The sequence below is a fragment of the Ranitomeya variabilis genome, chromosome 2 (genome assembly GCF_051348905.1).
Source record: "Ranitomeya variabilis isolate aRanVar5 chromosome 2, aRanVar5.hap1, whole genome shotgun sequence".
In the NCBI taxonomy this organism is placed as follows: Eukaryota; Metazoa; Chordata; class Amphibia; order Anura; family Dendrobatidae; genus Ranitomeya; species Ranitomeya variabilis.
The window spans coordinates 534,788,881-534,804,259 of NC_135233.1; the positions used below are offsets into that span (position 1 = coordinate 534,788,881).

General features: G+C 45.3%; 1 protein-coding gene across 6 annotated transcripts in view; it reads left to right on the forward strand.

The window, feature by feature from the left end:
- The window catches only part of KIAA1549L (KIAA1549 like), a 673,640-nt gene that overhangs the window by 627,622 nt on the left and 30,639 nt on the right, over positions 1-15,379 (forward strand). For all 6 annotated transcript variants that reach the window (XM_077288115.1, XM_077288116.1, XM_077288117.1 and 3 more), the window contains one exon: positions 5,810-5,907. In XM_077288115.1, the coding sequence (XP_077144230.1) occupies positions 5,810-5,907 (98 nt within the window). The remainder of the gene's footprint in view (positions 1-5,809; positions 5,908-15,379) is intronic.

The following is a 15,379-nucleotide window of genomic DNA, read 5'->3' on the forward strand; positions in this document are numbered from 1 at the left end:
ACCTGCTGTCCAAGGGACAACTTAGGGAATTGTTGACATCTTTCCCTGTATTCGACCAAAACGCCACAGCATTGTGGGTTAGGTCCAAACCATTTGGTCGCCTACTTTATATTGTATGGTTATTGGCTGTGGCAGGATCTAGGCAACTGTGCACTATTCAAATAGGCGGTATTGTGACACTTTGTTTATCCCTGCATGTAAATTATGGGTTATCGGTTTATACATGGGCTGATGGCATCTATTTGAGGTCAGCTGGCAGCACAGGTTATTGGTGTCTATAATGTAAATCTATTTATCTTTGTGTGTGTCAACTTGTCTCATATCCAATTGTACATACTGTTATGTGTTCTTATATATTGTTCCATTTATTGCCAGATTTGCCCATATTTATATAAATTTTTGGTCATCCGTATTTTTTCCTGGGGGATCTAAGCTGGTTCATTTGGCCTTTTAAATGGTTTTCAATTGTGTGTCCTTTTCTTTGCCTCTTTTTGTAATGTTATTTAAAATAAAGATTATTATGGTTGCTTGATCCCACTAGTGTGCATATCTTTCCTCTTTTTTTGTTTTCTGGAATTTGAGAGGGCATTACTAAGCCTGCAGGGATTCTCACCAGGGTTAGTCTCCACCCTGTTGAAAAGTAGAAAAGCGGTTACATCAAGAATCTATGGTAGGACATGGAAGAGGTTCCTAGAGTTTTTAGGACAACCTTTGGCAGATGAGGCTCCTGTGGGTGCTATTTTAGTTTCTACAAGCAGGCTTACAGCTAGGGTTGGCAACCAATACGCTTAAAGTTCAAGTATCGGCGTTAGGAGCTTTATATAATTATAATTTAGCCTCCAATAAGTGGGTGTCTCGTTTTATTAAATCATGTAGTAGGTCTAGACCTGTGGTAATTCAAAAAATTCCCCCTTGGGATTTGAATCTGGTTTTAGATGCTCTAACTAGAAGTCCTTTTGAGCCTTTACAAGAGTTATCAGTAAAATTTCTCACTCTCAAAACAGTGCTACTGATAGCTTTGACATCTGCACGAAGGGTGAGTGACTTGCAAGCCCTGTCCATTTGTCTTTCATACACACAGATACACTGTGTTCCAAATTATTATGCACAAAGAGTTTAGGAGTGATAAGGTTAGAATTTTTTTGTTTGTCATTTAAACTCATTGATGGTAATGTGTGTCAGGGCTCTTTATATCACTGAAAGCAATTGCAGATACCTGTGCAAATTAGTTTGGCAGGTGTGTCCAAATAAAGGCAAGACTACTTAAGAAGGCTGTTCCACATTATTAAGCAGCCTATATTTTTTGCCAAAATGGGAAAGAAAAAGGATGTGTCGGCTGCTGAGAAGCAACAAATTGTGGAGTATTTAGGTCAAGGCATGACTACAATCAACATTGCCAAGACACTTCATCGTGATCATTGCACAATCAAGAAGTATGTAGCTGATTCCCAGCACACTCGTGTACGTGCTGATAAGGAAAAATTGAGGACCCTTTCCAACAGGCAATTGCGTAAGGTTAAAAGAGCAGCTGCAAAAATGCCTTGTCATAGCAGCAGACAAGTTTTTGAAGCTGCTGGTGCCTCCAAAGTCCCCAGAACAACAAGATGCAGGGTCCTTCAGAGGTTTGCAGCTGTGCGTAAGCCATCCTGTCGACCACCTCTATCCACTGCACACAAGCAGAAACGGCTCCAGTGGGCCAAACGATACATGAAGACTGACTTCCAAACTGTTTTGTTCACCGATGAGTGCCGTGCAACGCTCGATGGTCCAGATGGATGGAGTGGAGGATGGCTGGTTGATGGACACCCCATGAAAACACGGCTAAGGCGCCAACAAGGAGGAGGTGGAGTAATTTTTTGGGCTGGAATCCAGGGGAGAGAGATTGTCGGCCCCTTTATGATCCCTGAAGGGGTAAAGATGAACTCCATAATCTATGTGGAGTTTCTAAAACAACCCTTCCTGCCATGGTTCAAGAGGAAGAACCGTGCTTTCCGCAGCAAGATCATTTTCATGCATGATAATGCACCGTCTCCTGCTGCAAAAAACACATCTGCATCTCTGGCTGCTATGGGCATAAAAGAGGACAAAGTTATGGTCTTCCCCTGACCTCAACCCCATTGAGAACCTCTGGAGCATCATCAAAAGGAGTGTCTATGATGGCGGGAGGCAGTTCACATCTAAGCAACAGCTCTGGGAGGGTATTCTGTCCACATGCAAAACAATTGAAGCAGAAACCATCCAAAAACTGACAAATTCAATGGACGAGAGAGTTCAGAAGCTTCTTTCGAACAAGGGGTCCTATGTGCAAATGTAACATCACCTAGAATAAAGTTTTCACTTGAAAACTGTTTGATTTCATTTTGTAATAAACTGATAATGCTTATAACTTCACAATTGACCATTTTTTTGTTCAAAATAAAAAAAAAGGTTGAAAACTCTGCTGTGCATAATAATTTGGAACATGCATTTTGAGTGTTTATTTAAAAAAAAAAAGATTCTGTTTTCATAGGCAGTTTGTTCCAAAACATTGCAATTATACTAGAATAGTAGATGACTGGAAAATAACAATGACTGCAATTCAGATAGGTAATTTAGAGAAAATTTGAGGAAATATTATTTGCATAATAATTTGGAACACAGTGTATATGACGACAGGGTGATTCTAAGACCAGATCCGGCTTATCTACCTAAGGTAGTTCTTAAATTTCAGTCAGGAGATTGTATTACCCTCATTTTGTGTTAACCCTAGGAATCCAGGAGAGGAAAAGTTTCATACTCTTGATGTTAGGAGGTCTATGTTACAGTACATATCCTTGACTAGTCAGTGGAGGAAAGATCAGTCTCTATTTGTAGCTTTCCAGGGTAGCAGGAAAGGACATGGGGTGTCCAAAAGTACTATTGCCAGATGGATTAGGGAGGCCATTAGCTTATCCTATGCTGTGTGTCCCGATCCCTGAAGGCATCAAGGCTCACTCTACCAGAGCTGTGGCTACTTCCTGGGCTGAGAAAGCAGAGGTATCGATTGATCAGATATGTAAGGCTGCTACCTGGTCCTCACCGTCTACCTTCTTTAAACACTACCAACTGAATTTATCCTCCTCGACTGACCTTACCTTTGGTAGAAGGGTGCTGCTAGCGGTGGTCCCTCCCTAAGGTGTTCCTTTCTCCAAAAATCTCTCAGGTGTGCTGTCATGGGAGACGGGAAAACACCAAGGTTACTTACCGGTAGCCGGTTTTTCCGGAGCCCATGACAGCACCTGTATATTCCCCCTTTTTTTCACCCTTTGGTGCGCACTTTTAGCTGGGTGTTTTTTTGTTATTATAATGTGGTGGTAGATTGCCATGTGAACTAACCAGGGGGCCTCTCATGCTCTGAAAACCAACTGAAGTGAGGGAGAGGTACCGCCCTTTTATTTCAGTAGGTTTCCTGTCCTGGCTGGGCGGATCCCCTCTCTCAGGTGTGCTGTCATGGGCTCCGGAAAAAACGGCAACCGGTAAGTAACCTTGGTGTTTCCTTTGCATTTTAGGCAAATAGAGAGAGAGAGAGTGTCTCTTTTTTCATTGTAAAAATTTCAAAAAGTAAAATGGGTCAATGCAAAAGTTTGGGCACCGTTGGAGATTTGTGTGCTCAGATAATTAACTTGTTAGGGTTATGGCTTGTTCGCTATTCATCGTTAGGAAAGGTGACGCAAATTTCTCAGCTTTATAAAAACCCATCCACCTCTAACCTTGTTAAAAAAAAAAAAATGCAATCTATGGGTTCTTCTAGGAAACTACCTAGGACTCTGAAAATGAAAATGGTGGAGGCCCACAAAGCAGGGGAAGGCTATAAGAAAATAGCAAAGCATTTTCTAGTTGCTCTTTCCTCAGCTTGACATATGGACCCCACACTGATCAGCTCTGGCTGTTCCTCAATGTAGACGGTGTATGCAGCAGACCACCAAAGGTCTTTGCACTTTTTAGTGACCGCTGCTTGGAGCTGCAGATCAGCTTCTCTGTATGTCGTTTACATCTGGCTACAGCCAGAAGTGATAAAAGTGGATCATTGTGGGGGCAGGAGTTGAACTCCTATTTTATTTATTTTTATTTATTTTACTCATTTATATAGCACCATTAATTCCTCAGCACTTTACAGACATTATTGGCGCTGTCCCCGATGGGGCTCACAAATTCCCTATCCATATGTCTTTGGAATGTGGGAGGAAACCGGAGAACCCGGAGAAAACCTCAGGCAAATATGGGGAGAACATAGAAACTCCTTGCAGATGATGTCCTTGGTGGGATTTGAACCCAAGACCCCAGCTGATCTTGTATTGAAGATTTGTCCTAAAGATAAGCCATGAATAATAATAGTCCTCCTCTTTATGTATACCATATTTTTTTAGTTAAATTATAGGCTAGTATTCAAATGTGAGTATTTCCCACAATATACACAATACAGATTTTATGTATTGTTTGTCACTTTAACTACTTCTGGAGCGCCCATAGACTGAACATATGGGCTGTCTCACTCCTACTCTGCAATGACGTTCTAAAATGTCACTGCATAGCTGCACAGCTGCATGCGATCTTGTAGTTGTAGGAGCGGGGAAACAGCTGTCTGACAGCCAGAGTCCCCACAGAGAAGGCACAGACATTTCTTTCTGTGTTTACAGTAATCAAAAGCACTTACATTGCCTCCTCCTCCATCCACAGCAGACATGTAATAGCTGTGTGTATAGGGAGGTCAGCAGGAGCTGTTGGGTCATAGAAGACTCAGACAGCTCTGCTATACAGCCTAAAGGCTGGATTTCACCTGTAACTGGGACTAATATACCAGGCTTAGTTATAAGGGAATTAAGATGAAAACAAAAATATTTAAATGCCCCCTCCCCCCTACACACACACACACACGCGCACACACAGGTCTTTTATGACCTTATGGGGGTAACAATGTGTAAAATAAATGAAAGATAAATAAATGAAAAAATTAGCAGTTGAAGAAATAATTAAAAAGGCCACGGTAAATCCAAATTGCTGTTATAGGCCCAGTCCCTGTAAAAAAAAAAAAATAGAGACCCTGAAAATGTGCTTGGTGAGGAGTGGGGGTAAATGGTCTGATCTTGAACTGGTTTAATAACACCTACGGGTTCACTGTACATTGTAAGCTGAGCTCAGATATAATAGGTAAAGTACGGTATATTATCAGACGTGTTTACTCAACAGCACAAGATATACGGCAAATCATTTAAGGAAAGAGAATAAATGGATGATGACAGAATAAGATCATTGTGGAGATTCCAGGAGAGTCACACACTGTGAGAATGGTGGGGACGGCGACTTCTAGCCCACAGCTCATTAGAGCAGCTTCTGCCATCTTGTCTTCATATGTTACAGGACTATTCTTGCACATAATGTACATTGCAGGATGCTGGGGCCTAGGTTCATCTCTGCATACTGAACTGCAAAGTAACATTTGATTTCACTTCCAGATTAACCCCTTATTGTATTATACTGAACTTTACATTATCCATTATATTTTTGTAAACAGGACAATACCCTAAACTCAAAAATGATCTATTTCAAATTATTAAAAAAGATATTTGTAATTTCACTGTAATTTCATGTAACTGCAGCTTTACTAACAATTCGGATCCCCTGTAATACGTATCCAGGCCACAGACCACCAATGACTGTTGCAGATGACACAGACGCAGCAGTGACTGCCGAATCCTCTCCCCTTCTTTTTATGTATATCATCACTCCTGTAGCAGTGTTTTATTACAGTTGCAACCAAAGCTGCTGCTGTATTTTTTTTCTTCTCCAACAGAATTACCGATTTTCCCAACTACCTGAAATGGTGATAGGTTCTCCGCCACCACCGATTCCCCCCAGGACCGGTCCTGTTGCTGTCCCTTCTCTAAGGAGGTAAAGCCCATTTTGATATTGTGATGGTTTTTGAAAGATTTCCTTTTTTAACAATTAAATATTCTTGTTTGTAAGATACAAAGGTATACAAACAGAAGACCTCTGCTTTCTGTCATTTAGTGTCTTTTGTCAGTAAATTTGTCCTGGAAATGTGACTACACAGGTACAAGGGTTTTTGCAGTGAGGCCATGTTCATATTACGTATTTTCTAGTGGTGAGCGAGTATACTCGATGCTCAAGTTTTCCCGAGCATGCTAGGGTAGTCTCCGAGTATTTGTTAGTGCTCGGAGATTTAGTTTTCATCCCCCCGCAGCTGCATGATTTGCGGCTGCTAGACTGCTTGAATACATGTGGGGATTCCCTAGCAACCAGGCAACCTCCACATGTACTCAGGCTGTCTAGCAGCCGTAAATTATGCAGCTTTGTCAACAAAAACTAAATCTCCGAGCAGTTACAAATACTCGGAGACCACCCAAGCGTGCTCGGGAAAACCCGAGCACCGAGTACACTCGCTCATCACTAGTATTTTCCACTCATCAGTGGCTGTGTTGGGCTTTTGTCTGGGACCCTGAAAGGTAGGATTCAGGCATAGCCTCAGATGGAGTCACTGCTTTGTTGGACATCATTTTCATCATCTCTACAAAAATAGACTGAACCTGCTGTGCGCTCCAACTGTCCACAGTTTGCTAAATTTACGGAGTTTGTAACATATTTTAGTAAATATTTGTCATTGTTGAACTTAGTATCTCTGCTTCTGTCTTTTGTAACCAACATGCTCATCCCCTCTTTCTAAATCAATAATGACAGCAACAAACTGTAATAGACGTACAGTCTGCAGATTCAAAGCGGCGAATCAAAGGAGAAAGAACTGGTCACTGTATGGCCGTATTTGTCTGGGCAATGTACAGCCATCTAGGCATTGTACACCATCCAGAACCATCTGGACACTGTATAATACAGTACTATATGTATAAGATTAATGCTATGTGATGCATAGTGCCCACATCAAGACTTGGTTTGGCATTGCTTGGGTCTGCTGTTCTCGGTATTGTATGACATTTTGTTAGATATTAGTGATGAGCGAATATACTCGTTACTCGAGATTTCTCGAGTATGTTCAGGGATCCTCCGAGTATTTTTTAGTGCTCGGAGATTTAGTTTTTCTTGCCGCAGCTGAATGATTTACATCTGTTAGCCAGCATAAGTACTTGTGGGGATTCCCTAGCGACCAGGCAACCCCCACATGTACGTATGCTGGCTATCAGATGTAAATCATTCAGCTGCAGCAAGGAAAACTAAATCTCCGAGCACTAAAAAATACTCGGAGGACCCCAGAGCATGCTCGAGAAATCTCGAGTAACGAGTATATTCGCTCATCACTATTAGATACTGTATATAAAGACACTATGATTTTTGCACTGTATAATAGAATTTTTGACACAATGAACATAATACAAGAGTTAGTGATTTTATACATAGGGAAATGTAGTTAGAGCAGGAGTGGGCAATTAGTTTTCCCAAGTGGCTACATGAGAGACCACGACTGTTTGTGGAGGTCAGAACCAAGCCTACAACCTGCAGTAACCACCGATCAACCAAACCGCTGCATGACCAGCTCTATCCTCACCTACTGTATTCTCACCCATCCCTTGTAGATTGTGAGCCTTCGCGGGCAGGGTCCTCTCTCCTCCTGTACCAGTTATGACTTGTATTGTTCAAGATTATTGTACTTGTTTTTATTATGTATACCCCTCCTCACTTGTAAAGCGCCATGGAATAAATGGCGCTATAACAATAAATAATAATAATAATAATAATAATAAGCTAAAATTAATTCTACTCAATATACTAATCTATATATATAAGGGTACCGTCACACATTGAAATTTTCATCGCTGCGACGGCACGATTCGTGACGTCGCAGCGTCGTATAATCATCGCTCCAGCGTCGTAGACTGCGGTCACACGTTGCAATCATGGCGCTGGAGCGATGCCGAAGTCCCCGGGTAACCAGGGTAAACATCGGGTAACTAAGCGCAGGGCCGCGCTTAGTAACCCGATGTTTACCCTGGTTACCAGCGTAAACGTAAAAAAACAAACAGTACATACTCACCCGTCGGTGTCCTTCAGGTCCCTTGCCGTCTGCTTCCTGCTCTGAGTGCAGCCGTACAGTGAGAGCAGATCGCAGCACTCGCCCCCCCACCACATTACCACACATAATCCCGCCCCCCACCACATTACCACACATAATCCTGCCCCCCCACATTACCACACATAATCCCGCCTCCCCATCCCATTACCACACATAATCCTGTCCCCCACCACATTAACACACATAATCCCGCCCCTCACCACACTACCACACATAATCCCGTCCTCCACCACATTACCACACACAATCCCGCCCCCCCACCACATTACCACACATACTTGCGCCCCCACCACATTACCACACATAATCCCCCCCACCACATTTCCACACATAATCCCCCACCACATTACCACACACAATCCCGCCCCCACCACATTACCACACATAATCCCGCCCCCCTACCACATTACCACACATAATCCCGCCCCCCGCTACATAACCACACTTAATCCCGCCCACCCAGCACATTACCACACACAATCCTGCCCCCCACCACATTACCACACATAATCGCACCCCCACCACATTACCACACATAATCCCGCCCCCCCACATTACCACACATAATCCCGCCCCCCCACCACATTACTACACATAATCCCGCCCCCCCACCACATTACCACACATAATCGCACCCCCACCACATTACCACACATAATCCCCCACCACATTATCACACATAATCCACATAGGCCCCCTACATACATAGAAATGGAAAAAAAATGGAAAAAAATGTCCCGGCACTCAAAATATTTATGCTTAATCCAAAGAAATTTTATTGAAGATACATATTCCAGAAATTCGTTGATCCCACAACTATGCCCATTTCTGGAATATAACATGGATGGTCCTTCCTTACCTATAGAGACTTATAGGACTGCACACATGAGTATACACGCTTGATAATTCCTTGTCTGACGAAGGTCAATGTAAAGACCGAAACGTTACAACGAATTTCTGGAATATGTATCTTCAATAAAACTTCTTTTGATTAATCATAAATATTTTGAGTGCCGGGACATTTTTTTCCATTTGTATGATAAGGGATTGGTAACCCTTGTTTCAGGCACCAAAACTCATATATATAAGAAGAGGAGTGACGTGTCAATTCTTTTGATGATTGTGTGCCCTACATACATAGAAACATCCCATGCACATGGAAAAATTAACATATACTCTCCTCACTACCGTTCCCCCGGCACTCTGCCTCTGCTCTCTCTGGTGCACTGACTCTCTACAGTGCACAGCTGACATGATAAAATGACATTATCACGACTGCTAGCTCACATGCTAATTGGTGAAAGATAAAGCCATTGGTATTCACTGCTGTCTGCATCCAGAGAATGCAGAGAGCGGTGACAGTGAGCGGCAGTGGCGGATGGATGGCAGGGGAGGATGAGTCGCCCACCAGGGCAATGGGGATACTCGATAGCGGGTCCAGTCGCACTTAAAGGTGATGTCACGGTGGCTGTGACCCGCTCAGTGGCCCTGGGCACTCAATTAAAAGGGGAAAAGTCTTTAAAGGGAAATTGGTAATAAAGTTTATTCGTGATGCCACCTGTGGTTCTCGGTCAGAGGGACCGACGCTGCTTAAAGGGGTCCTCTAGGGTGATGATGCAGCAAGATGGTGTCGTGTTGTGAATTCCGTTCTCGGGCTCCCTCCTGTCGTGAATGGTACTTTGGTGAGTTCTGTCCTTGGACACCCTCTGGTGGCTTTGAGTGGAACTGCTGATCTTTGAGGTTGGCTTTCTCAGCTGCCCTCGTTTATTGCTTCTGCTCGCTTCCCTATTTAACTCGCCCAGGTCGTTAGTTCATGCCAGCTGTCAATGTTTCAGTACTGGTTCAGATCTCTCTTGGATTTCTCTGATGACCTGTCTACTGCAGCAGAAGCTAAGTCATTGCTAGTCCATTTGCTGTTCATTGGTTATTGAATATATTTTTCAGTACATGCTATGTTTCAGTCCAGCCTGGTATTATGATATTTCCTTGCTAGCTGGAAGCTCTGGGGGTGCAGAGTTGCACCTCCACACCGTGAGTCGGTGTGGAGGTCTTTTTGCACACTCTGCGTGGTTTTTGTAGTTTTTAATACTGACCGCATAGTTCCCTTCCCTATCCTCTGTCTTTCTAGAGAAGATTTGGCCTCCTTTGCTAAAATCTGTTTCATTCCTGTGTTTGTCACTTCCCTCTTAACTCACAGTTAATATTTGTGGGGGCGACCTTTACTTTGGGGAATTTCTCTGAGGCAAGGTAGGCTACTATTTGTATCTTTAGGGGTAGTTAGCTCTTAGGCTGTGAAGAGGCGTCTAGGGAGAGTTAGGTACGCTCCACGGCTATTTCTAGTGTGTGTGATAGGATTAGGGATTGCGGTCAGTAGAGTTACCACTACCTCAGAGCTTGTCCCAGGTTTTCTGTTCTAACCATCAGGTCACTTCGGGTGCTCCTAACCACCAGGTCATAACAGTGTCGCTTCCCACAGGTGCAGCGGGGTTCCCAAGGCTCCCAAGGTGTATGGCAAGGATGGTGGGTTGCCAGTAAATAACGGATGACACGGAGTTGCAGTCTTTACCTGGTTTACTGATGGTAGCAGGCCTCAGTCCAGGGTATCGGCAACAGGTGCAGAAGGAGTCCAGGCAGTCTGAAAACAAGTGGTAATCTCCCTTGGCTGGTCAGGTTGGGAGCCTTCCTCTATGCACTGGTTTTCTGGTCCCTTTCTACCTGTAGTTCGCTGGCAAGGTGCCCTTTTCTCTCTCCTGTCCTAGGACAGTACCTGCACGGCAGGCAGCTTGAGCTGTACTCTTGGGGGTCTCTGACACGGCGACTCCAGGCTCTATCTGCTGCTGTGCCTCAGGTATGGTATGGGCAAGTAACATACAGTCCTATGCCCTCCGGTTCTGCTGTGGACCTAGTAGTTATTCACAACCTCGGGCTTCCGGTGCCCGGTTTCTGTGTCTGGCTCACAGGAGGCCCAATTGCAGCCTCCCTGAGCTCCTAATCACTCCTCTTCCTTCACTGTCTGCTCCAGACTAAACTAACTCCTCCTCCAGACCAGGATGGAAATCAGGGAAGTTCTCCTAAAACAGGGTTCTGAGCTCCCCCCTGGAGTTAGAATATGTTGTGTGTAAGATTTACCTGCCAAAGGGATCCCACTTGTCTCCTGGCATGGCACTACCCTCCCCAAGAGGAAGGCAGCATCACTGTGGTACCCGAACTCCTGGGGTGCCACAAGGGCATGGTGCATCCCGTGGGCTGCTGTTTCAACTCTTCGGTTGTCTCGATCCGAACATTGGTCTGGAACAGCCAGAGGACCAGATATGACCTTTGGGCAGCACTTTGCTAAGGTCTGAGTTGGGCCACGGTTCCACTTTCAGTATTCGGTCAGTATTTCACAACAGTATTTGTAAGCCAAAACCAGGAGTGAAACAATCAGAGGAAAAGTATAATTGAAACATGTCACCATTTCTGTATTTATCACCCACTCCTGGTTTTGGCTTACAAATACAATACTGATGTAAAATACTGCATTTCAGATGGGAATTTTTTAAATAATTCCACAACAATGGCCTTCTGGTACTGCACCATTTTAGTACACCTGTCTGCCCCTGGAAGAAGAGATTTAAAGGTCTCCTTGTTGCGTGGGTCTAGAAGTCTCACCAACCAGAAATGACTGTCACCCAAAATTTGGAGGGTCACGGGAAAGGCAGCGCAACATAAAGTCAGCCATGCGTGCCAGACTGCTAACAGGCAAGACTTCTGTGTCCTCACCAAGAGGATGACTGACCATGCTCTCCTCCTCCCTGTCCTCAGGCCATCCATGCTGAACAGAAGGTATGACAGTTGTGTTTGTAGTACCATCTATAGCATATGAAAGCAGCTCCTGTTCTTCCTCCTTCTCCTCATTGTCAACCAATCCATGTTGGGATGACATGAGGCTGGGCTGTGGGTAATCACCCTGTATGGTTCCTTGATCCATCTCATCGTGCTCCGCCAGCAATGCGTCCTCTTTGATTGTGAGCAGAGAGCATGTCAGAACACAGAGAAGTGGGATGTGACACTAATTATGGCGTCATCGTTGCTCACCATCTTGGTGGACTCCTCAAAGTTTTGGAGGATGGTACATATGTCTGACATCCATGTCCACTCCTGAGGTCTTATATGTGGAGTCTGAACTGAATACCGAGGGCCTTGATGATGCTGGTAGTGAACAACTGCCCTCTTCTGCTCACAAATCCTTTCCAAGATATGCTGTGTAGAGTTAAAACGCATGGGGGCATAACACAACAGTCGGTGAGCCAGAAGCTGCAAATGCTGCTGAAGCACGGCAAGTGTGGCGGAAGCTGTAGCTGACTTTCTTAAATGGGCACACATGCGGCGTACTTTCACAAGCAGATCCAGCAGCTCCGGGTAGGTTTTGAGAAACCTCTGAACCACGAGGTTAAGCACATGGGCCAGGCATGGCACGTGTGTGAGCTTACCTCGACTCAGATCCGCCACCAGGTTCCGGTCATTGTCACACACGACCATGACTGGCTGTAGGTTCAGCGGTGTCAGCCACAGATCTGCCTTGCTCTTTCAGAGCTATCCACAACTCTTCTGCATTGTGCGGTTTGTCACCTAAGCATATTAGCTTCAGCACAGCCTGTTGCTGCTTGGCTGATGCACTGCTGGAGTGCTTCCAGCTTGTGACTGATGTGGTCATTTTAGAGGTGGAGTCTGAAGAGGAGAAGGAGGAGGTGCAGGAGCTGTAGACTGCGGGGGAAACCCTGATTGACGTAGGGCCCACAGTCTTCTGCATCGGGAGGATGTGTTCCATCCCAAGGTCTGATTGGGTCCCGACTTCCACTATGTTAACCCAGAGTGCCGTCAGCGAGATGTACTGTCCCTGCCCCCAAGCACTTGTCCACGTGTCCGTAGTTAGGTGGACATTCCCAGTAACAGCATTGTTGAGGGCACGGCTAATGTTGTGTGACACGTGTGTAATGCGGGGACGGCACATCGGCGGAAATAGTGGCGGCTGGGGACCGAGTACCTTGGGATGGCCGCCGTCATCAGGTTGCGGAAAGCTTCCGTCTCCATGAGCCTAAAAGGAAACATTTCGAGTGTAAGCATACGAGAAATATATGAATTTAGTTGGGTGACCTGTGGGGCATTGACAGCGTATTTCTGCTTGCGTTTCAAGGACTGGGGTATATTCAGCTGAACGCTGCGCTGGGACAAGGACGTGGACGTGCTTGATGATGGTACTAGTTGAGTGTGTGCAATGACAGGTGCATGGCAGGAGGCATCTTCGCAGGCACCATGGACAGGGGATTGGCTTGCATGCATAGCAGCGGAAGAAGCAGTGGTGTCTCCCATAGACAGTGTTCCTGGATCCTGGGGTTCGGCCCACAAAGTCCGGTGCTTTTCTTTTCTGCCATGTGTCTGATCATACTGGTGGTGGTCAGGCTGGTAGTTTTGCTACCCCTGCTGATGCGGGCATGGTAGGTGGTGCAAATGGCCTGTTTGGGGTTATCAGCAGAGTCTTTAAAAAACAACCAGACTCGTGAAGACTTAACACTTGTACTGGCAACTTTCATCGTGTTGGTGTTACAGGGAAGGGTTGCCGGTCTTCTGTCTGTGGCCACCACACTGCTTCTTCCTGCCTGTTGGGGTGCTACACCTCCCTCCCTCTGTGTGCTGCTGTCCTCGATCTGCATGTCCTCCTGCCAGGTTGGGTCAGTTACTATATCATCCACCACCTCCTCTTCCACTTCCACACCCTTTCCTCCTCCTGACTTTCTGGTAATTGCATCACATCATCGTCCACCTCTTGTGACATGTTCCCATAGTCGCCTTCGTGTGAATGTGCCTGCTCAAAGAATTGGGCATCGCTACATGTGATCTCTTGCCCTGCTTCATGTGCATCGGGAGAGAGGCCCGAATCTCTAAATGGAATTGTGAACATCTCTTCAGAGTGTCCAAGCGTTGGATTAGTTGTCTGTGGGCGCTTTGCATGGTGGAAGGAGGATCAGGGTGAGGAATATGCGGTCCAGACTCACAGCTACTGAGACTTGACCGTGTGGAAGACAGGGTGGTGGTAGTGGTGGCAGGAAAGTGACTGGAAGCATTATCCGCTTTCCAACCAACAACCTTTTGACACTGCTCTTGGTTCAATAGTGGCGTTATGCTGTGGTCCCCTAGTAATTGTGACAGGAAGGTCGAGCGAGAAGATGTGGGTGTTTGCTGTGGGCCAATTTCAGCTTGCCCACGTACTCTGCCTCGCCCTCTGCATGCACAATCACGTCCACTTCCCCGTCCCTTGCTACGCGCCTTGCCCATTTTAAATTGACTGCAATATTTTGCACGTTCACTAAAAATTACTGACTTTGAAGCAAACTTATATGTGATCCGTGTGCTGGAAAACCACAGTTTAAAATATCTGGCCTGTAGGTAACACCTTTTTTTGTAAGCAAACTGGTGTCAATACTTAGACTAAGACACAGCAAAAACAGTTCAATTGAGCCAAAAAATGCCCCAATTTTTAGCCCACAAATAGGTGAGGACTGTGACGAAGATCCCCCACTTTTAATTATCTGGCATGTATTTTTTTTTAAACAGCAAAAGAGTTTGAATAAATAGGCTACAGCAACAGCAACAACAGTTCAATTGAGCCCCAAAAATGCCCCAATTTTCAGCCCACAGATAGGTGAGGCCTGTGATGGAGACCCCCGAATTTTAATTATCTGGCTGTCATGATCCAGCTTGGGTTTTGGGTCTTTTCTCTCCTTTCCCAGTGGTCATGTCAGGGGTTTGCTTTCACAGCCTCGTTCCCATGTCAGGTCTGCTATATATCTGTGCTGCTCCCTGTATTCAGTGCCAGTTATATTTCCTGCCTACGGCGTGTGTACCTGGCTCTGGTGAGACCCTGATTTGTCCTGCTGCGTTTAGCCTTTTTTGCCCGTGTCTGTTCATTCCTCTCTTCCCACCCTGACTCTGTGTGTTCCTGTGTGTTTGGATTCCCCGGTACTCGACTCTGCTTTGGCTCTGACCTGATTCTGTCTTTTCCTTCTGGTACTTCTGCTATGGACCGTTACTGACCTTTGGCTGGCGCTCCTGTGACACTGTGTTTGGGATTTCACTTGGTACTATGCTACTCTCTGATATCGACCCGGTTTGTCTGACTTTTCTGCTGCCTCCTGGTGGTAGCCTCGCGGCAGTTCTGCTGGTCTGCTCTGAGCAGGTCTTTCAGCCTTTCAAAAATAAACTTTTTACTGAACGATTACTTGGTAGGGAATATGTACAAGAGATAGCGGGTACACAGTGTTATAAACGTTTCCTTTACAA